The 22,100-nt window shown below is 34.8% G+C and overlaps 1 protein-coding gene across 27 annotated transcripts in view; it reads left to right on the plus strand.

Moving 5' to 3' along the window:
- Positions 1–22,100, plus strand: part of MEF2A (myocyte enhancer factor 2A) — a 145,040-nt gene that overhangs the window by 75,464 nt on the left and 47,476 nt on the right. For 26 of the 27 annotated variants that reach the window (XM_053581810.1, XM_053581806.1, XM_053581805.1 and 23 more), the window contains one exon: positions 10,268–10,471. In XM_053581810.1, coding sequence (XP_053437785.1) covers positions 10,268–10,471 — 204 coding nt within the window. Of the gene's footprint in view, positions 1–10,267; positions 10,472–21,224; positions 21,342–22,100 lie in introns of those variants that run through there. The other variant, XM_053581830.1, reaches the window with a different exon arrangement.

The raw sequence follows: 22,100 nt of genomic DNA on the forward strand, positions 1-22,100 counted from the left end.
ATCTTTCAATGTTTTGTTTTTTAAGAAATACCTTTTCATGGAAAATATTTATTTTTTAGAATCTTCATTACTTGTCAACGGCATTCAACAAATTTTCTTTTCGTTTGATTTTCTGTTTGCATCTTTGAATTTCCTTATTGTAGTTTTAAGAGAACAGAAGAGTTTTTTTTCTCTATGATTGTTTTCTGAGTTTTGCTAGCTTACTTTTTAGGTCATTCTGTTATCTCTCACATTTTTGGCAATGATACTAGTATGAACTAACAAAAATAACTTTGAAATTTTTGATCGTATGTCCCCTGGCATTCTACATTTAAAACAGGGTCTCAACCAGTTAATTCCCTACTTATTTCATGGGGCTTCCCATACCTTTGAATATTCTAGCTTTAATCAGAGGGTCTTGTCTTTGGCTGGATCTTCTCAGGACTCTGAACATTCCCACTTTTGTGAAGAACTCCCTGTGAAATCTGTGAATATACCTTCATTTTTATCTAAATTTCATCGAATTTGGCAGAGAAAATTCATGACTTGGTATTCTTTTTCCATGAAGAAAACTCAGTCTCTTTTTTATTCTTGTGTATGTATGTATACATGAGTGTTTTAGAGGGGTAGAGAGAAGCAAACATGACTTTATTCTTCAAATTTGAGTTAAAAACTTAATTTTGTGATTTCTTTTGAACTTTCATAAAAAGTTGTACATCATTTTAATGTAATTAAAGTTTTCAGTGTCTTAGAATAGTAAAATTGAATATTGAATTATAATTATGTAGTTACTATTCTCTAGACTAATTTTAGGTTACATTAACTTGTGTCACATGAAACTTAAGAACTGAAATGTAGTTGTATTAACAGTATTGCTAATTAACATTGTACTAATTAGATGGCTTTTTACTAACTTTTCATTTTTAGATGTCTTATAAAGCTAATGTTTAGAAGAAAACGTTCTATATGACAGCCACAAGCTTTCGAATTGAAAACACAAAAATCAGGCAAAATTTAGAGCTATTATGGCTTATTTTTTTGTTTTGTGACTTATTATATTTTGCTATCTAATCTTTAGGCAGAATACTCTTGTATTAAGTTACAGACAGCATCTTCTCATTCTTTTCCTTGTTGTTTTCCCCACTTGTATTTAATTTTCTTTTTTGTTTGTTCCTAGTATCTATTTGTAAAAATAGATTAATATACACAGCTATGATTTAATAAATAAATAAAAGATTGACAAAACCACAAAAAAAAATTCAATAGATGTTGAAAATTTTTATTTAGTCAAAGATAATTTATAGAAGGTGATTTGGATGTTTGGTACAATTTACATATATATAAATAAACATGCAATATATATATATTATATAGAACCTCCATAGTTGACCATCTCCCTACATTGACCTCCCATAGTTGATCTGATTTTCATAAACCAGACAGATACCACATGTACACGTAAGTATAGTTTGCCTAGTTTGTTATGTTGAACCCCTCCTTATGTTCACCATTTTGTTTCAGTCCCTTAGGTGGTTTCCTTATAGAGGTTCTAATGAGCTATAACAAATTGGATGACATATAGAAGTGGTCAACATAAGGAATGAGGCTTTAGCACATGTGGTGGATGTATAGACTAGGACAGATCAACTTAAGGAGGTGGTCAATGTAGGGAGGTGATCAGCCGAGGATGATCTACTGTGTGTATACATATATAACACGTATGTACCCACATACATACACTTGTATATGTATACACATATATGTACATTACTGTGTGTATATACATATAACACATATATACACGTACATACACTTATGAAGTTAGTGCTGAAATATGTATACACATTTTAAAAAGGGAAAAACTATTAAAATTATAATATTCAATATATATTGATAACAGAAGACAAATATAAGTCACATTTGACTTCTGTAGTTACAAGAGGTGCTCAAAGTGATTACCATGAGTGTCCAGACACTTCTGATTAAGGCAAATGAAAATATATAGATAACATCTCTTAAAATATGTATACATTTTTTGGCACCCCTGGTATATCAGACATAAATGGGCTAGACTGCATTAGCTAGTTAAATTTGCTTATTAAAGTTTAAATAAAATACTTTCAACCCTGTTTTCACTGTTTACTAGCATACAGAATATTTCAATGGTCATATAATATATGGGGTATTATACTTTCTACTAGAGAAATATAAAGGAACTATAAGGCTTTACGAATATTAAATACTAAGATGTGTAGACATTAAGTGCATTTGGTGTACCAGAATGAAGAGAACAGATCCTTGCGTAAATTAGTGAAAACTAATGAACTACTCTACTACCTCTTGATTTTATCATGGTACATAGGAAATGAAACAAATTGAAAAAATATAGAAACATCTTTGAATTGTACATTTGAAATGCATTTTCTTTGTTGCTTCTCTTTTACATGTATATATTGTACTTCTAACGTAAGAGGATATTAAATTATTTTTATGCTTGTGAAAAAAATTGTGGTGGAAACGTTTGCTTTCCATCATACTGGAGATCCTCTGTGTCTTAGGTATCTCCTGCGGTTATTGATTCTAAGTCCAGGCATGTAGTGAGACAGAGCTCATAGGAAAAAAAGCATATGGTAGATATCAGTGGGGAAAGAATCGCTGAATGTTATTTATGTTGTTTCATAATTCCAAAAATTATTCAAAAGTACACTTACTTTTTTAAAACAATTTTTTTTTGTGGTTTGGTTTGGTTTTATTTATTTATTTTTTTAATAAATTTTGTTTATTGTTAAATCATAGCTGTGTACATTAGTGCAATCAAGGGGTACAATTTATTTATTTTTATTGTCGGGGATTCATTGAGGGTACACTAAGCCAGGTTACACTGATTGCAATTGTTACGTAAAGTCCCTCTTGCAATCATGTCTTGCCCCCAAGGCCCCACCCACCTCCCTCCTTCCCTCTTTCTGTCCCCCCCCATAACCATAATTGTCATTAATTGTCCTAATATCAAAATTCAGTACATAGGATTCATGCTTCTCCATTCTTGTGATGCTTTACTAAGAATAATGTCTTCCACGTCCATCCAGGTTAATTCGAAGGATGTAAAGTCTCCATTTTTTTTAATGGCTGAATAGTATTCCATGGTATACATATACCACAGCTTGTTAATTCATTCCTGGGTTGATGGGCATTTAGGCTGTTTCCACATTTTGGCGATTGTAAATTGAGCTGCAATAAACAGTCTAGTACAAGTGTCCTTATGATAAAAGGATTTCTTTCCTTCTGGGTAGATGCCCAGTAATGGGATCGCAGGATCAAATGGGAGGTCTAGCTCGAGTGCTTTGAGGTTTCTCCATACTTCCTTCCAGAAAGGTTGTACTAGTTCGCAGTCCCACCAGCAGTGTAAAAGTGTTCCCTTCTCTCCACATCCACGCCAGCATCTGCAGTTTTGAGATTTTGTGATGTGGGCCATTCTCACTGGGGTTAGATGATATCTCAGGGTTGTTTTGATTTGCATTTCTCTAATATATAGAGATGATGAACATTTTTTCATGTGTTTGTTAGCCATTCGTCTGTCGTCTTTAGAGAAAGTTCTATTCATGTCTCTTGCCCATTGGTATAAGGGATTGTTGGCTTTTTTCATGTGGATTAATTTGAGTTCTCTATAGATCCTAGTTATCAAGCTTTTGTCTGATTGAAAATATGCAAATATCCTTTCCCATTGTGTAGGTCGTCTCTTTGCTTTGGTTATTGTCTCCTTAGCTGTACAGAAGCTTTTCAGTTTAATGAAGTCCCATTTGTTTATTTTTGTTGTTGTTGCAATTGCCATGGCAGTCTTCTTCATGAAGTCTTTCCCCAGCCCAGTATCTTCCAGTGTTTTTCCTATGCTTTCTTGGAGGATTTTTATTGTTTCATGCCTTAAGTTTAAGTCCTTTATCCATCTTGAATCAATTTTTGTGAGTGGGGAAAGGTGTGGGTCCAGTTTCAGTCTTTTACATGTAGACATCCAGTTCTCCCAACACCATTTATTGAATAGGGAGTCTTTCCCCCAAGGTATGTTCTTGTTTGGTTTATCAAAGATTAGGTGGTTGTAAAATGTTAGTTTCATTTCTTGGTTTTCAATTCGATTCCAAGTGTCTATGTCTCTGTTTTTGTGCCAGTACCATGCTGTCTTGAGCACTATGGCTTTGTAGTACAGACTAAAATCTGGTATGCTGATGCCCCCAGCTTTATTTTTGTTACAGAGAACTGCCTCAGCTATACGAGGTTTTTTCCGGTTCCATACAAAACGCAGAATCATTTTTTCCAAATGTTGAAAGTACGATATTGGTATTTTGATAGGAATGGCATTGAATAGGTAGATTGCTTTGGGAAGTATAGACATTTTAACAATGTTGATTCTTCCCATCCATGAGCATGGTATGTTCTTCCATTTGTTAATATCCTCTGCTATTTCCTTTCTGAGGATTTCATAGTTTTCTTTATAGAGGTCCTTCACCTCCTTCGTTAGGTATATTCCTAGGTATTTCATTTTCTTTGAGACTATGGTGAAGGGAGTTGTGTCCTTAATTAGCTTCTCATCTTGACTGTTATTGGTATACACAAAGGCTACTGACTTGTGGACATTGATTTTATATCCTGAAACATTACTGTATTTTTTGATGACTTCTAGGAGTCTTGTGGTTGAGTCTTTGGGGTTCTCTAAGTATAAGATCATGTCGTCAGCAAAGAGGGAGAGTTTGACCTCCTCTGCTCCCATTTGGATTCCCTTTATTTCCTCGTCTTGCCTAATTGTATTGGCTAGAACTTCCAGCACTACGTTGAATAGTAAAGGTGACAGAGGACAACCTTGTCTGGTTCCAGTTCTAAGAGGAAAAGGTTTGAGTTTTACTCCATTCAGTAAAATATTGGCTGTGGGTTTGTCATAGATAGCTTCAATCAGTTTTAGAAATGTGCCACCTATGCCTATACTCTTCAGTGTTCTAATTAGAAAAGGATGCTGGATTTTATCAAATGCTTTTTCTGCATCTATTGAGAGGATCATGTGATCTTTATTTTTGCCTCTGTTAATATGGTGGATAACGTTTATAGACTTGCGTATGTTAAACCAGCCTTGCATCCCTGGGATGAAGCCTACTTGGTCATGATGAATGACTTTTTTGATGATAAGCTGTAATCTACTGGCTAGGATTTTGTTGAGAATTTTTGCGTCTATATTCATGAGTGAGATTGGTCTGAAATTCTCCTTTTTGTTTGGGTCTTTTCCTGGTTTTGGTATCAGGGTGATGTTTGCTTCATAGAATGTGTTGGGGAAGATTCCTTCTTCCTCAATTTTTTGGAATAATTTCTGCAGTACAGGAATAAGCTCTTCCTTGAAGGTTTGATAGAATTCTGGTGTGAAGCCATCTGGACCAGGGCATTTTTTGGTTGGAAGCTTTTTTATTGTTTCTTTGATCTCAGTGCTTGAAATTGGTCTGTTCAGGAGCTCTGTTTCTTCCTGGCTGAGTCTAGGGAGAGGGTGTGATTCCAAATATTGATCCATTTCCTTCACATTGTCAAATTTCTGGGCATAGAGTTTCTGGTAGTAATCGGAGATGATCTCTTGTATCTCTGTGGGATCAGTTGTTATTTCCCCTTTATCATTTCTGATTGAGGTTACTAGAGATTTTACTTTTCTATTCCTCGTTAGTCTGGCCAATGGTTTATCTATTTTATTTATTTTTTCAAAAAACCAACTCCTTGTTTCATTAATTTTCTGAATGATTCTTTTGTTTTCAATTTCATTGATCTCTGATTTGATTTTGGATATTTCTTTTCTTCTACTGAGTTTAGGCTTAGATTGTTCTTCTTTTTCCAATTCCATAAGATCTCTTGTGAGATTGTTGATGTGCTCTCTTTCTGTTTTTCGCATGTAGGCATCTAAAGCGATGAATTTTCCTCTGAAAACTGCTTTTGCAGTATCCCACAGGTTTTGATAGCTTGTGTCTTCATTGTTGTTATGCTCAAGGAAGTTAATGATTTTCTGTTTTATTTCTTCCTGCACCCATCTGTTATTCAACAGAAGATTGTTTAGTTTCCATGCCTTTGGGTGGAGTCGAGCATTTTTGTTAGAGTTGAGTTCCACCTTTAGTGCCTTATGGTCTGAGAAGATACAAGGTAAAATTTCAATTCTTTTGATTCTGTTGATAATTGTTTTGTGTCCCAGGATATGGTCAATTTTGGAGAATGTTCCGTGGGGTGATGAGAAGAATGTATATTCTTTATCTTTGGGATGGAGTGTTCTATATGCGTCTATCAAGCACAGTTGTTCAAGGTCTCATTTAAGTCTCTTATATCCTTCTTTAATTTCTGTTTAGAGGATCTGTCCAGCTCTGTAAGAGGAGTGGTAAGGTCCCCTGTTATTATGGTATTATCAGATATCATATTGCTCAGACTGAGTAAGGTCTGCTTCAAGAATCTGGGAGCATTTAAATTGGGTGCATAAATATTTAGAATTGCAATGTCTCCTTGTGTAGTTTTCCCTTGACCAATATAAAGTGACCATCTTTGTCTTTTTTGACTTTATTGCTTCAAATCCACATGTATCTGAAAATAAGATTGCAACTCCTCTTTTCTTCTGAATTCCATTTGCCTGAAAAATTGTCTTCCAACCCCTGACTCGGAGCTTTAATTTGTCTTTTGAAGCCAGGTGTGTTTCTTGCAGACAGCAAATGGATGGCTTGTGTTTTTTAATCCAGTCAACCAATCTATGTCTCTTCAGTGGGGAATTCAAGCCATTAACATTTAATTGAGATAATTGATAAGTGTGGTAGTATTCTATTCATCTTATTTGGTGAGAGTCCATTGCTTAGTTTTATCTTTTGCATCGGTGTGGAGGTTTGGTTCTGTCCTTTAATTTCTGAGTTCTTACTTTGCTGCTGATCCATTATGCAGAGCAGGTTGATGTATTTCCTGTAGAGCTGGTCTTGTTGTGGCGAATTTCCTCAATATTTGTATATCCGTAAATGATTTGATTTCTCCATCAGTTTTGAAGCTTAGCTTAGCAGGGTACAGAATTCTGGGCTGGAAATTGTTCTGTTTAAGTAGATTAAAGGTAGATGACCATTGTCTTCTTGCTTCGAAAGTTTCATTAGAGAAGTCTGCGGTCACTCTGATGGATTTGCCCCTGTAGGTCAACTGGCGCTTACTCCTGGCAGCTTGCAGAATCTTTTCTTTTGTCTTGACTTTGGACAGGTTCATCACAATGTGTCTTGGAGAAGCTCGGTTAGAGTTGAGGCGACCTGGGGTCCGATAGCCCTCTGAAAGCAGTGTGTCAGAATCTTTGGTGATATTTGGGAAATTTTCTTTTATAATATTCTCTAGTATGGCTTCCATTCCTCTGGGGCATTCTTCTTCCTCTTCTGGAATTCCTATAACTCGTATGTTGGAACACTTCATAAAGTCCCATAATTGTGACAGTGAACGTTCTGCTTTCTCTCTCTCTTCTTTTCTGCCTCTTTTACTATCTGAGTTATCTCAAAAACTTTGTCTTCTACCTCTGAAATTCTTTCTTCTGCATGGTCTAACCTGTTGCTGATACTTTCCATTGCATCTTTAAGTTCCCTAATTGACTGTTTCAGTTCCTTCAGCTCTGCTATATCCTTTTTATATTCTTCATATCGTTCATCTCTGATTTGATTCTGTTTTTGGATTTCCTTTTGGTTATTTTCCACTTTATTAGCAGTTTCCTTCATTGTTTCCATCATTTCTTTCATTGTTTTCAACATGTGTATTCTAAATTCCCTTTGTGTCATTCCTAACATGTCTTCATAGGTGGAATCCTCTGCAGTAGCTACCTCATGGTCCCTTGGCGGGGTTGTTCTGGACTTGTTCTTCATGTTGCCTGGAGTTTTCTGCTGATTTTTCCTCATGAGTGGTTTCTTTTATCTGTTTCCTTGCCCTAATTTTCCTTTCACTTCCTCTTGCTCTTTAAGTTCTCGTGCCTGTGGACTAAGGGTTACAGGACCAGAAGGGTGAGAAGGTTTAAGAGTGAAAAAGGGATGAAAGAAAGGAGGACCGAGTGATAAGGAAAAAAAAAGAAAAATAGAGAAAGGAGAGGGGGTGGGTAAAGGGTATATTGACAAAAAGAAGAGAGGCACAGAAAGAGGGAGACAGAGCAATATAGGTGTACAGTAGGGTACTTTGATACAACCTTAAAAAAAAATACCACCTTCTGGGGGTGCCCAGTTGGGTGGTTCCCTTGAGGTCAGCAGGTCTTTGCTAACCTGATCAGACACAGTACCCCACCTCCACTAAGTAGAGAGGAAAGACAAAAATGCTATAAATGAAACCAAAACAAGCAAACAGAAAACTTTACGGGATAAAATTGGCTGGAAAAACCAAATAATAGCGGTAGAGAGACTAACAAAAATGAAGTTCTAATTATTGAAATAGGCAGCAATGGGAAATTATAATTAAACTAGAAAAATTGAGAAAGAAAAAGGATCTGTATGGAAAAGGTTGAACTTCAAAAACAAAACAACAATCCACAACAGCAAAATAAACAAAAAAAGCAACGTAACCAAAAAAAAAACAAACCACAACCAAAAACAAAGCAGTATGTATATGTTATTGAATATTGTCTGGGCAACACGTGGTCTTCTGGGGTATGAGATGTTAATCACAGTTCTGATACGACTGGAGGCTGCTAGTTTCTCAAACCCCAGCAGGTAGACACCCTAAATCTCTCTTCAGCCCACTTAAAAGGCACTTTGAAGTTGTTCACTTACTGAGCAGAAACTTTCTCAGGGAAGTGCTTGTGGCTGGAATCACTGCTGAAGTGGCTATCCACTTACCCTGTGTCTCTGTCTGCCCCCGAGGGTTAGGGCTGCAAGGCGGCTCAGACCCCGCCCTTAGGCTACTTGGTCGCTGGGTTACCAGCTCCCACCCAATTCCAGCTCTGCGACCCTGAGGGCGGAGCTTGCCGGGGCAGATCCCTCACAATGTCTGCCTGTGACCCAGAGCCAAACACTATTAGCTCCATCTGGCTCAGTGGCTCAGACTGGGGCCCTAGACAAAGGCCAAAGTTCTCCGCACTCCCGCTCAGGGTCTCCCCAAGGCAGTTCAGCTGAGTGCCAAGTCCAAGGACACCATAACAGTTCACAGGTAAGGCCTTTCTGGTTTGCAGTCTCGCTGCTACTGAACTTACAGTTGCGGGCGGGTTTAGACGGATTGAACACACGCGACCACTTGCTGGTTTTCCACTGTTTTAGTCTTCCTCTTGGGGTCCAGAAGTCTCTCGCTGACTCCCTGTATCCTCTCAGGGGTGATGGTAGGCAAATCCCACCAGCCAGAGATGCCTGGAGTCCTATATCCCCAGACTCACGGTGCCCAGATGCAAGGAAGCTGTTACTCGGCTGCCGTGTTGCTCCGCCTTTCCAAGGGGTACAATTTTTTAATAGACTTTATTTTTTAGAGTGGTTTCAGGTTCACAGCAACATTGAAGAAAAAGTACAAAAAGTTCCTATCTACCCTCTTTCCCCATCCCTTTCTATTATTAGAATAGGAAGGATCAAAGATAATTATTGATCACCTCAAAGGGAATTATTGGGTGATATAATTTCATGGCCTGCGCTTTGAAACATCTGAGGTTTTTGAAGGAGAAGGAAGGAAAAATAGTTTGAAAGAGAGTAGGGAACAAAAAAGACTATTTTCTAGGGTCTTGTAAATATTTAAAAACAAGCCAAAATTTTTTGGTTTTTATTTGAGAGGACTTTAGGTAACAGGTTGCAGTTAGAGAAAGCAGTAGTCACCAAAGAATTTGAGAACTTTGGGGATTTGCTGATCCTAGACTGTGATTTTCAGTGGGTGCCATGAGAGGGAGAAGAAATATGAGTTGGATTAGTGGGTGTACTTAGTTGTTTAGAGATTAAAGTCTGCGTGATAGTGGATTGATTACCTGGGATGGGATTTAGGGTTTCTATGGTGGTAATTTAAGCTTAATAAGAAGGGACCACTGGCCAACTGCTTCTTTCTCTGGTTCTTTCTCTTATATAGTGTACGGTCAACCAAGGATAAGGGAATACCTCCCCAGTTTATCACTCTTCCAGATACAAATCACTCTTACATGAAATAAACGTAGGACTATAGCAGAATGGGTGAAGGAGAGGTTGATATGGAGCATGGGGCTAGGAACCTTTTCCACCTTTGAAATCTGTCTCAATATGAAAAGAAGCCTCCTCTTCAGATAGCCTACGCTCAAGTACCTCTAATTATTTTAATAAAAATAAACTTTTTTTTAATTGTTTAGGTCACTTTTACAAAGCGAAAGTTTGGATTAATGAAGAAAGCCTATGAACTTAGTGTGCTCTGTGACTGTGAAATAGCACTCATCATTTTCAACAGCTCTAACAAACTGTTTCAGTATGCCAGCACTGACATGGACAAAGTTCTTCTCAAGTATACAGAATATAATGAACCTCATGAAAGCAGAACCAACTCGGATATTGTTGAGGTAACACATATATCTAGTAATGGGTGAATTGCAAATAATACTTAAATCTTTCATTTAGTAACTATTGATTGATTTTTACATCTAAAACCTAAATCAGGTGTATATACTTTTTCTTTGAATTGTTTTAGAAGGTTCTAATATTGCTATATGGTGATCCATTTGTGTTATAAGCATATTCTATTCATTCCAACAAAATAAACTAGACTATTTTACCACATGCCCCAGCATAATCTAGCATTTTATCTATGATTACTTATTTTGGATGAGTTTATAAGTTAATATTATAAGAAACTATATTACTTTTAGACAGTATGGAGTTACAATTTTAATAGGTCTCAATCATTTCATCATGTCAGTGGCAACTTTCAACTTTAAATACTAAGGAAAGGAAAGAAAATTAATGTAAATAACCTTCTGTTTTATTAATAGTGCTTTGTTGGGAGGAACGAGAAAGTCTTTGTTTTTTCTGACATTTGCCTATTTCGTATTTGTCAATTCTTCCAACTTAATTAAAAAGAAAAGGAGTTTTTTTAAGAATGATTTTCTTCTACCTAGAAATAATGTTTTGAAAAGGAAAATAAATATGCTTTCCCTTTTGATTCTTTTCTGCTTCAAAAATCTTACAAAAGATAACTTTTCCATGTATATTTCTGATAAAAATATTAAATATTTTTAAATAAGCTTATTTTTAAATAAGCTTCATGGTTACTTTTGTGTTTTTTGTTTATGTTTAGAGGTTTTGTTTCATTTTATTCAAAAGGATAATTTTAATAAATTATTTGCAAGCTGCATACTGTGGTTTAGTTTTATAATATTAAGACGTATTTCATTAAATTAGGCATTTCCTTAGTGAAAGTGCTATGAATCCATGTGAAGATGATGCTGAACTAACTATAAAAGAATAAATGAAGTTTCAATCTAGGTTCTATTTCTAACAATTAAAATTCAGATAAAGCTAAATTAACTTTTATTATCTGGGAATCCTGTTTCTTTGCCTCCATCGATTATGTAGTAGTTCAGAAAATGCATCTTAAATTTCTCTTATATTTCTCTGCTTTAGCTGATCCTTTTTGGACAATGATTAATTTAATTTTTACTACAAAATAATAAAAACTGCTACTTAATATATTTTTTAAAACATTTATATTACTGGTGGCGCCCATAGCTCAGTGGGTAGGGCGCCGGCCATATACACCAAGGCTGGCATGTTTGAACCCAGCCCGGGCCAGCTAAGCAACAATGATAACTGCAGCAAAAAAATAGCCGGGCGTTGTGGCAGGCGCCTATAGTCCCAACTGCTCGGGAGGCTGAGGCAAGAGAATCACTTAAACCCAGGAATTGGAGGTTGCTGTGGGCTGTGATGCCATAGCACTCTACCGAGGACAATATAGTGAGATTCTTGTCTCAAAAACAAACAAACAAACAAAAAGTTTATTACTTTGCCAGTTAAGTTTTTCAAATCAGAAGTAAAAATATAGCATAATGGTATCTCTAGGACTCATCTTTGCTGCTTGACTTATTCGTAGTTTTAAGGGGCTCACTGCTGTAAACTTCTCCTGAGTTGTATATGAAGCTTTTGATTTTGCTTTTATTGATCACTTTGATTAAACTATATGGTTTCTTCTTTTGCTACCTCCCTTAATGCAGTTATGATTATGTCATTTGGAAATTATTTGATTACATTATGTAGCATTTATGGTTTATCGTATCACTTCCATTAATATGTAGCACAAACTATATAGCAGACCTTTTTCCTCATAATAAATGCATTTTGTATTGCAATTTTGTAAATTAGGGGATCATTCCACTAAGCTTTGTAAGAAGCTTAACTGGGTTTTGTTGAGATGATGATAGTCTTCCTCCTGTGTTTAAAGTAGCTTCTTACTTTCAAAATTTTTGTGTCTTCTCAAAAATTTTGTCCCCTGCCCTAAGTCAAAGAAATAGAGTTGATTTTGATAAATGTAAACAAATAAGTATTTTAGAAAGTTTCATTATAGAAGACATCTACCTTCTTAACCCTAACTATTGTGATCTTTCATTGCAGCAGTTGTTCTTGGCCTTTCTGGAGGTTGAGGGTACTGTGCACCGCCTTTGGGGTACTTAGAGAATGTGAAGAATATAGTCTGATTTAATCCTCAAGAGAATTTTCAGACTACTTCAGTCTTCATCTCTGTTTTGGTCAGCAAAGTGTCAGTAAATCCTATAAACATTTTTTTAGCAGTTGTCTATATTACAGTCTGCTTCAGTACAAAGCTTACTTATGGATGGGGATTTTGATGTTAATTGTATATATAAGCTAATACGAATCTTACTAATAGTTCTTTATGAAATTCTAAATTATATAAATACAGTGTATAGAAGACATATTGGATTTTAAGGGATTAATTTGTCATAGGGTAAGAGATAAGTCATAAGGTTTTAAATTCACATTTCTTGTATATTAATATCTTATTGAGATAAGCATGATTATAGTACAGTGGTTATTAAACTTGTGATACAGGCTTTCTTTCACACATGAAGATGATGCAACTACATTGTCATTAGCAGCACACACACATATCTAAGTTCTTTTTTTTTTTACCAGTGATGGCAGTGGCTTATACTTATGCATCTATAAGAATTGTTAGGAACTACACTAAGTTTTACAGGATAATAATAAACTTCCTATAAGCCGATAGTTTCTAAGTGCTTTACAAGTCTCTCATTTAAGGATATTTTTAGAGTACCATTATATTTTTTTCTTTTTCATATAGTTTCCTTTCAAACAGTTGTAATAATGGGAAGCAAACTTTTTTATGTCTGTTTACTATTTGACAAAAATATTTGAGGGGTTTTGTATGCTGTGGGCTCTGCAAGGTGATGTTATTTAGAGATTTCTAATTCAAACCACAATAATATTCTTCCTACTCAATAGTTTTAGAAACCATTGATACACACTTTTACCAACTGAAGATTTTGTGTATATATAAACTTCTAACAAGTTCATGATGAGGTCTTGGACTCTTTAGCCATCTCATGTGGCTGAGAACATCAGGAGTGAACAGAGGCATAAACAGCTACCAGAGATCTACTTTAGAGTGTTTCACTTTGTAATATGAGCAGTAGTGACAGATACAGACTCTGAAAACCTTGTGAACCACTTTCATAAGGCTTGTAACCTGCCTTGGCCTATTTCCTAAAAGCAGGATTTTACTTTCCCTATATTGCTAAAATATCCTTTAATGGAATCTTGAGTATTTTCATATGGTGTCTTTCGTAGATGTATTTCTGTTCTTTTGCATCCTGTAATCAATCCTTTTGGGATGTATCATAGGAGAAGAATAGGTGTTAAATTTATGAAAATGGAAATGTACGCACTAGTAATTAGGGTAACCTTTATCAGCAACTTCATAACTCAGTTTCTTTGAAATGAAGAGTATTACTGCTGTATTTAAAGTGACATCTTATTTGAAAATGTTTACACACTGCTTTTTAGGAAAATATTTCTTTCAAAAATGAGTCTTAATGATTGTATTTTCATATTTCTTTAGGTGACATTCCACAAAGAATGTCATTAAAGACATACAGTGTATCTTTTCATGTTTAAGCATTGATAGAAATATAGGTGGCAAACTTTTGTTTGGTTCTACAAAAAGTAGTAATTTAAATGTACAAAGAAAATCTTACAACTACTAAAACATCTTTTCAGTAAACTAAGTTTAATAAATTATGAAGTATATTGTACAGTATAATTTCATATGAATATTAGACATGTCCTAGAGTGTGAGGAAACAGGAGATGAAAATTACTAGTATAAGCAGTCACCATTATTTATCACCTGCAGGTGTATGAACTGAATTTATACTAAATAAAAACCTATAACCAATAGAGGCTTTGCAGTTCTGCATCAAAATAAAAATAATGCTAAAAAGCAAGAAGTGAAAATTTTAATAGCTGAGATTACTTTTATATAAATGTTTTTTTCCTCTGATTTTACAGAAATATTTGAAATATTCCTGCTTATATTAAAAATAGCTGTGATTTGGTAGCATTGGCGAATATTCGATCACTTTCGTGGCAATTCAGATCTTTGTTCTGTCACTTACGGATGTAAAAACATGGACTGTGGCCATTTATCTCCCTTTTTAATATCTCATGAACTGTTTCCAAAGAGAGATTATATTTTCATCTTGGAAATACCACAGTACTTAAAAAAAAAATCCACTTGCATTATTTCATTTGATTTTCACATCCAAGGTAAGCTTTTTCAGAAATAGAAATTGGGACTCACTTTAAATGACTTTTCCAGAGTAACATAGCAATTTAGTGGCAAAAGTAGGATTAGTACCCAGGTCTCCAACTTCATCTTCTCCTTTTGCTTTCCAGTTGACTAAATCCATTGAAGCTCTGGAACATGTCACTACAAATAGAAAAGATTTTATACAGATAACAATAATGTATAATATGTGGCCACCATGAATATGTTTTCTTCGATAATGAAGAGAACAGAAGTGACTATAGTTACAGTGAGAATAATAGGTAACTTTTATTAAACATTTATATGGCCTGGTGCTCTTCTAATGACTTTATTTGTATTACCTTATTGAATCCCTATTTTGGTCTCAATTTCATATCACAATTGAGGCACAGTGATAAATGAAATATGGAGATAGTTTAGGTTATGAAGGAAGAGAAAAATCTGCTTTTTTAAAGTGTTAATCATGCCTGCCTATTTTCACATTACAAAGGAATTTGGAAATAATCAATGTCTTAAAGGAAGATAGGAAATCAATATAAGCTGCATCTGTCAATTAGAAAATAAAAACAGATGATAATAAAGTGATCATGCCAGGAGTATATTATTTAATATAAGTTCTTGAGCTCCACAATAGGCCTACTGAATCTACAGCTTTTGAGAAGAGGCCTAAGCAGTAGAATTAACTTGTCCTAAATACAGTTGTAGACTAAAAGCTTTGAGTTAATAGACAATCTCTTAGGAGTGGTTATCCAGCTTATAAAACATTTTTATCCCCAAGAGTATTTCCTGAAATAATTTTAAGCACTCAGTAGGCATAAATTATAATTTTTTGAGCAATTCAAAATAATGTGCTAGTGCTGATAAGAATTGCAACTACGGAACATATTTGATGAGTTACATTTCAGTTTGTATTCTACATGGTTTTAAGAGCTTCTTTGAGGGGTGCTTCTTTGAGAGGTGGGGTGAGGATGAGTAGGAAATGGAATGTGATTTCCCAGGTGAGCAAAAAGAAAGCTAAATGACTTTTGTGTCCTGAGCTCCGCTAGTGCTGACCTTACAGAATTGGATAGATGATTGTTTAGATTTTCTGACAGTATTATACATTCCTCAAAGAGTGTTTTTGAGCCTATTCTCCCCAAGTTATAGGTGAGGAAAGGAGCAGACAGGGAGTGTTTAAGAGGCTTGCCTAATGTTTTACAGAGCTGCAGTGGAGCGTCAGGGAAAGGGAAAATATAATGAGCATCTGAAGACAAGACAAAGCTTCCTTTCACCTCCAGTCCCTGCCCTGCTCTTTTATTCCTAAAGAGCCTGGGAGCAGCAGGATGATGATTCACAGGGTGAGGCACACAATCCTCATGGCCCTCCTCCTCTTCCCACATGTCCTGCACCATCACCTCACATAGCAGTCACTAGCTCTCTTGCAATTTCACTTTTACTATTTTTATTTTCCTGTGTATTTGAGTATTTATCATACAATTATTGGTTTTAATTTATGTGTGCTTTTTATAAGGAGCTATAGATCTCTGAGTGTGATTTTCTTGTCTTGAGATCATGTTTCTCCATTAGAGATTGACGACCTTGATACGTAATATGAGTTCATGGGGTAAAAGGTGATTTATTTACTTTATATACAACTCACATTTATGTAATACATTTCTCGTGATTATTGATGAATACATATGTGTCCTTTTCATGTCTAGATGCATTAGGGATTGAGTATTTTAGTACTTATCATCAGAGAAAGTGTTCTTTTTTTTCCTCTGGTAGATACTTGATACATTGGTCAAAACCAGGGAAAAGAGAAGATAAAAGGAACTAGGAGAGAGGTCAGAGAAAACCTTCTCTAAGTGATACCATCACCAAGTCCTTAAAAGGGTATAGAAGATGAGGTTGAAGAAAGGTATTGTAAGTCAAGAGGGCAGCTTCTGTGGAAATTAGGAAATGAGAAACCTCATAGTTCATTTATGAAGTTGAAATCAGCTAAGTACAGCTGGGGCATAATGTGAAAAGTAGAAATAGGTAAGACGTGAAAAGTAAACCAGATCCTCATTAACTGTATAAGACCCTTGACTTTATCCTAAAGGTTTGGATAGCAGTTGAAAAGAGCTTAAAAGTAGCTTAGGTTTCACTGTTGTGCATTTCCCAAGCAATAAATTATGTGAGAACCATATGATGATTATGTTGAAAGAGATGGAAGAGAAAGGAAAAAAAGGGGGGCAAAAATATTGAATGTAATATATTGTTTCTGTATTTTTGTATTTAGTGCACAGATACTTATCATACTGTGTACCAGGTAGTGTAGGAATGCAGTGGTAACTGGCAGTATTGCTTGCTTTCTTCTAAAAGATGATGTGTTGTCTATTTTATTATCTTACTGCAGAAGTTTCTTTGCTGGATACACTGAGTGTAAATTCAAGACCCTTAGAATGCCAGTCCTCACACATAGGAACAATAAATAGTCAAGGTGATGGATATCCCAAATACTCTGACCTGAGCATTATACACTTAATACGTGTAATAAAGCATCATTTGTATCCCATAAATATGTGTGAATATTTTACATCAATAAAAAGACCCTTAGAATGCCAAGATTTTGATGTTTCCCACCCAGTATTAATCATTCGGCATACAAATATTATACTGTTATTTAAACTATAATAGACGGTCATTTAGAGCAGTGGTTTTCAACCTGTGGGTTGTGACCCCTTTTGGGGTTGAATGACCCTTTCACAGGGGTTGCCTAAGATCATCCTGCATATTGCATCCTGTTATAATTCATAACAGTAGCAAAATTACAGCTATGAAGTAGCAACAAAAATAATTTTATGGTTTAGGGTCACCACAACATGTATTAAAGTGTCGTGGCATTAGGAAGGTTAAGAACCACTGATTTAGAGGAAAAGATTCTGGGTACTAATCAGTGTTCTGTGTATGCTTGTAGAGTGAGACACCTGTGTAGACTAAATGATGCTTCAGTTTTTTAATATAAAGGTGGCTCATGAAGGAATGCAGTTTTTTGAAATGTGGCACTTTAAACACTAAACACATTTAAAACGAAGGAGGTAGCTGTATAGTTTTAACATTTATTTTGTAGTTAGATCTAGAGTTAACAGAAAGAAAATACCTTTTTGCATAATTTTGTCATAACTTTTTAATTTACAATTATGCAATCAGCGCTGTACCTGTAAAAAATTTCAAATGATAGTATGATTCATATTTTAGAAAATTAGACATGCCTTGTAATTTTTCATGTTTTGTTTAGTCAGTTGATTTATAGGTTCCTAACATGTGCTTAGATAATTGTGTATCTTAAGGGTATTCTATGAAGAATATAATTACATGTTTAGGCAATTGATACGTGATTGTTTCTTTACTCAGAGAATGTTAGAGTTCTCATTTTAATTCATTAACAGTAAAACGTCAAAAAGTAAACCTTTCATATTGTTTTTAAAATGTTAGCAATCTAAAAACAATTAGCTTTTGTAATTTGTATAGTTGAATTGAGTTTTAAAAATCATTGCTTTGGGTTGTGAAAAATCTACTAGTTGTGTCTGTAGTACAGTAGAAAATAATATTTTAGGTGGGCATTTAGGATTTTGCCAAAGGTGTTTGATGTTAGACTCACAAATCCTATTTGATATTTTTCTTATTAATTGAAAGTAAACTTCTGTATTTAGTATTCTAACTAGCATATATTGACTTTATTAATAATTTGTCCATTGAATGCTTACTATATCACATTACTAGGTTGAATGTTTACTGTGGCAGAGAGAGCAGTGTGAAAGTTCAAAATCTTGCGGGTTTTCATGATCAATTAAAGTAATAGATGTGAAAGCATTTTGAAAACTATACCATATTAGTTCAGTTGGTTATGGTTGCAAGCAACAGAAGACTTGACTAAAGCTGGTCTTTAAAATAGGAGTGACTATTATGTCACCTAACAAAATTCCAACAGTGTGGTAGAGATTATGCTCTGTTGAATGGGGTTCCAGGTCTCTGTTTTCCTCCAGGGAGTTGTCTTCATGCTGGCATTTTCATGTTGATACAATGGCAGTGGCAAGTCCAGGCTAACATTTGCACATAGTACCATCTAAAGCAGCACTGTCTTCTACTAGAAGTTTTTGTGATGATGGAAAATGTTCCATACCTCTGCTGTCTACTGTGATTGTCATTAGCCATGTATAGCTGTTGATTACTTGAAATGCGGCTAATATAGCTGAGAAATTGAATTTTTAGTCTTGTTTACTTGTAATTTAAATAACCACGTATGGCTAGTGGCTACTCTGATAAGCCAGTGATCTACAAGTATCAGAAATCAGTTGTGCCTTAGAATTTCTAGCAGATGTTCTAAAATTAATTCTCATTGTACTGTTCTAGATCACTTGCCTCCCCATCTCCTACTGCTCAAACAATAATCACAGGGTGGAATATCCTGATTGGCTGATTTTAGCCAGGAGTTTCACTTCTGGGGCTTACTGTAAAGCTATAGTTAATCTAGAGAGTGTGGTATTTGCATAAGGATAGGCACAGAGAGCTCAGAAATGACCCACACCTGTGTGGTTAATTGATTTTTGACAAAAGTACCAATGTAAGTCAGTGAAAAAAGGAAAGTCTATTCAGTAAATGGTGCTGGAAAAACTGAGTATCCATGTGGAAAATAAAGGAAACCTCAATATTTACCTCATAAAATTTTTGTGGAATAGAGGGCTTGTATAGGGGAATAATATAAGGTAAAGAAGAGACAAATTGGGTACAGTTAATAGAGTGCCTTGAATACCCAGCTGTGGCATTTCACATTTCTCTTATAGGCATTGGACAGCCTTCGGACAGGTGATTAAAATTTCAGATAGTCAAATCATTATTATAGGAAGATGCACAAAATTATCTATTGGAGTTCAGGAAGAAAATAATAGAAATTTAATTTTATTTTAAAATGTGCTTACTGATATTAATAAAGGTTGACATTCATGTATATAATTTATAAAAATATATGCATATATTGGGCTCTGCACAAAATATGTTTATAGATGGGGCAGGTAATCTAAAAAGTTTATATTCTTGTTCAGATCATGGAGGGCCATCAGAAATTAAAAGATGATAAATACAAAGTAAAATTGAGAGGAACTGAATTTGTAACAATTTATGAGAAAGAATGGAAAAAGAAAAATGAAAAAAGAGTATATGAAGAGTCTAGACATAAGGCAGTGTGGGCTTGGGTGAGCATTGTGGCAGCAAAAATGGAAATAATAATTACAAAATGTGGTATTCCATGTGAATGCAGGGAGAGAACAAAGAGGGAACAGCAAAGTGTCTAGCTGTGTTGACTAGAAAAGGTAAGTCCAAAAGGCAAATGTGTTTAGTAAAAGATAATGAATTCCATTTTAGTTAGGTCGAAATAAAGATGTTAAAAAGATTTCCAAATAAAAACATGCAGCAGATAATTGGACCTCTATATCTTCCAAGTTCTAGATTAGTTCAGGAAGAAGGCATACTCATTATTGCCATAAAACTATAAAATGAACCATGTTAAAGATTTTACTTAATTCTTTAATGATGAGGGAATGAACGAAATATAAAACATTCAAAGGAGAATTCAAAATACACCATGTTTATAGTTAAAGAATGCTGAAGTGAATTTATAATAGAAACAAAACTGATCAGTATCCACAGGGTAATAATCAGTGGTATTCTATAGGAAACAATTTCTACAATTTGCAACTACCATTAGTTCTTTGCAAGTTAACTAAATACCAACTCTGCAGAGTTGTAAAACAGCCTAGTCAAAGAAACAGGTAGGTATAGCTCACCTAAAATGGAGGTTGTAGCCAGGCTAAATTTCACTAAATTTCGGTTTTTCACTCTGTTTACTTAAATTGGTGTAGAAGTTTTAAACTCAACAGCCTTCATACTATTGAGGTCTTTGCTCTCTCCCTCTTCTCCCTCAGCTCCCTTTCCCTCCACTCCTTCTCCCTCCCTTCTCTCTCTAGCATATAGGAGGCTTTGAGTACCTCTTCACTTTTAGATAAAACTGGTTTAATTAGTGCCAAAATTAAAAAAATAAAACTTCTCTTCTTTTGGGCATTTCCCAAATGGCCAAAACATTACTAACATGATCTATGTAACCAGAAATATTTGTACCCCTGTGATACTTTGAAATTAAAAGGGTGGGGATTTCTAGGAATCTTTTTCCCCTAAGTTTATTAGAGCTGAAATCAATGATGAGTCAAGAACTTGTAATTAATAACATAATCATCAAAAAAAGGTAAAATCATGGGTCACTGAAAGAAAATGAACATAAGCCATTAAATACTGAAGGAACCTGAAAAAAATGTTGTAGTTGGTTAATAGGTAAATCCAAGCATCAGACAAATATATAATCCCATCAGGAAGGCCAAACAAATTTACTTCTTAGATGACCAAATTGTCTTTTCCACAGTGAAGGAAAAGTCAGTCGAGCTTCTAATATACAGAATAATTTGCAAATCTGTAAACACTAATTATTTGCATTACTGTCAGTTTTCTGTCTCTACAGACTTCCAAAATAGGTCAAAGACAAAGGGAAGAACCCCATAGAATCAGATAAAGGTTGGAACTCTGGAAGAACTCTAAACAAGGCATACTTTTCCGTTAAAGGTAGTTTATTTGGGTTTACTTAAAAATATGATTTGCCCTTAACTAATATTGAAAGGTAAATGTTAGCTAAAGACATTAATTATTTAAATCCTAAATGGCAGTGTAAATTCACCAAAAGAAAAGCCATTGATAATATAATTTAACTTTATTGTGACGAGTAGAAAAATGTTTGCTTTTAAAAAATTCTTAGCTGTTCACAGGATCACAACTAGAAAAAAAATGCTTACCTGACCCTCTAAAAATCAAATTTCTGTCTTCTGTAGAAATGGACTGAAAAAATGGTAGGATGTTATGTAAGTAATCTTGACGATTAGAACATTAAAATATGTTTGGAACATTGATATAAAGCGTTTAAAATGTTTAAAGTCAGGTTAAGTTGATTAATAATTTAATTATTCATCAGATGATCTCTTTAGCAGTTTATAATAATGTTTCAGAAGACAAACAGCAACTAGGATAAATCACTTTAAATGATACATACCACTGAAATTTGTAATTATTTTGGCACAATTGAGTTTTTCCCTTATGTTTGCCAGGATGACACTGAAAAATTTATTATTAACAAAGTATTTTGAAGTTCTGTTTAGAGTGGAATATGGTAATTGGTAATAGCCGTAGTGCACAGTGCTAGCACTCGATGCATTTTTTTCCCTTTTATAAGCAGATTCTTTGTAGTTGGTGATCCCTTTCAGATTGTGTTTTCTTCCTTGAGCGAGTGTTATTGTGGCTAACTTGAATTGCATGAGAAAACTGAAGCTG

The sequence above is a fragment of the Nycticebus coucang genome, chromosome 2 (genome assembly GCF_027406575.1).
Source record: "Nycticebus coucang isolate mNycCou1 chromosome 2, mNycCou1.pri, whole genome shotgun sequence".
Classification (NCBI taxonomy): Eukaryota; Metazoa; Chordata; class Mammalia; order Primates; family Lorisidae; genus Nycticebus; species Nycticebus coucang.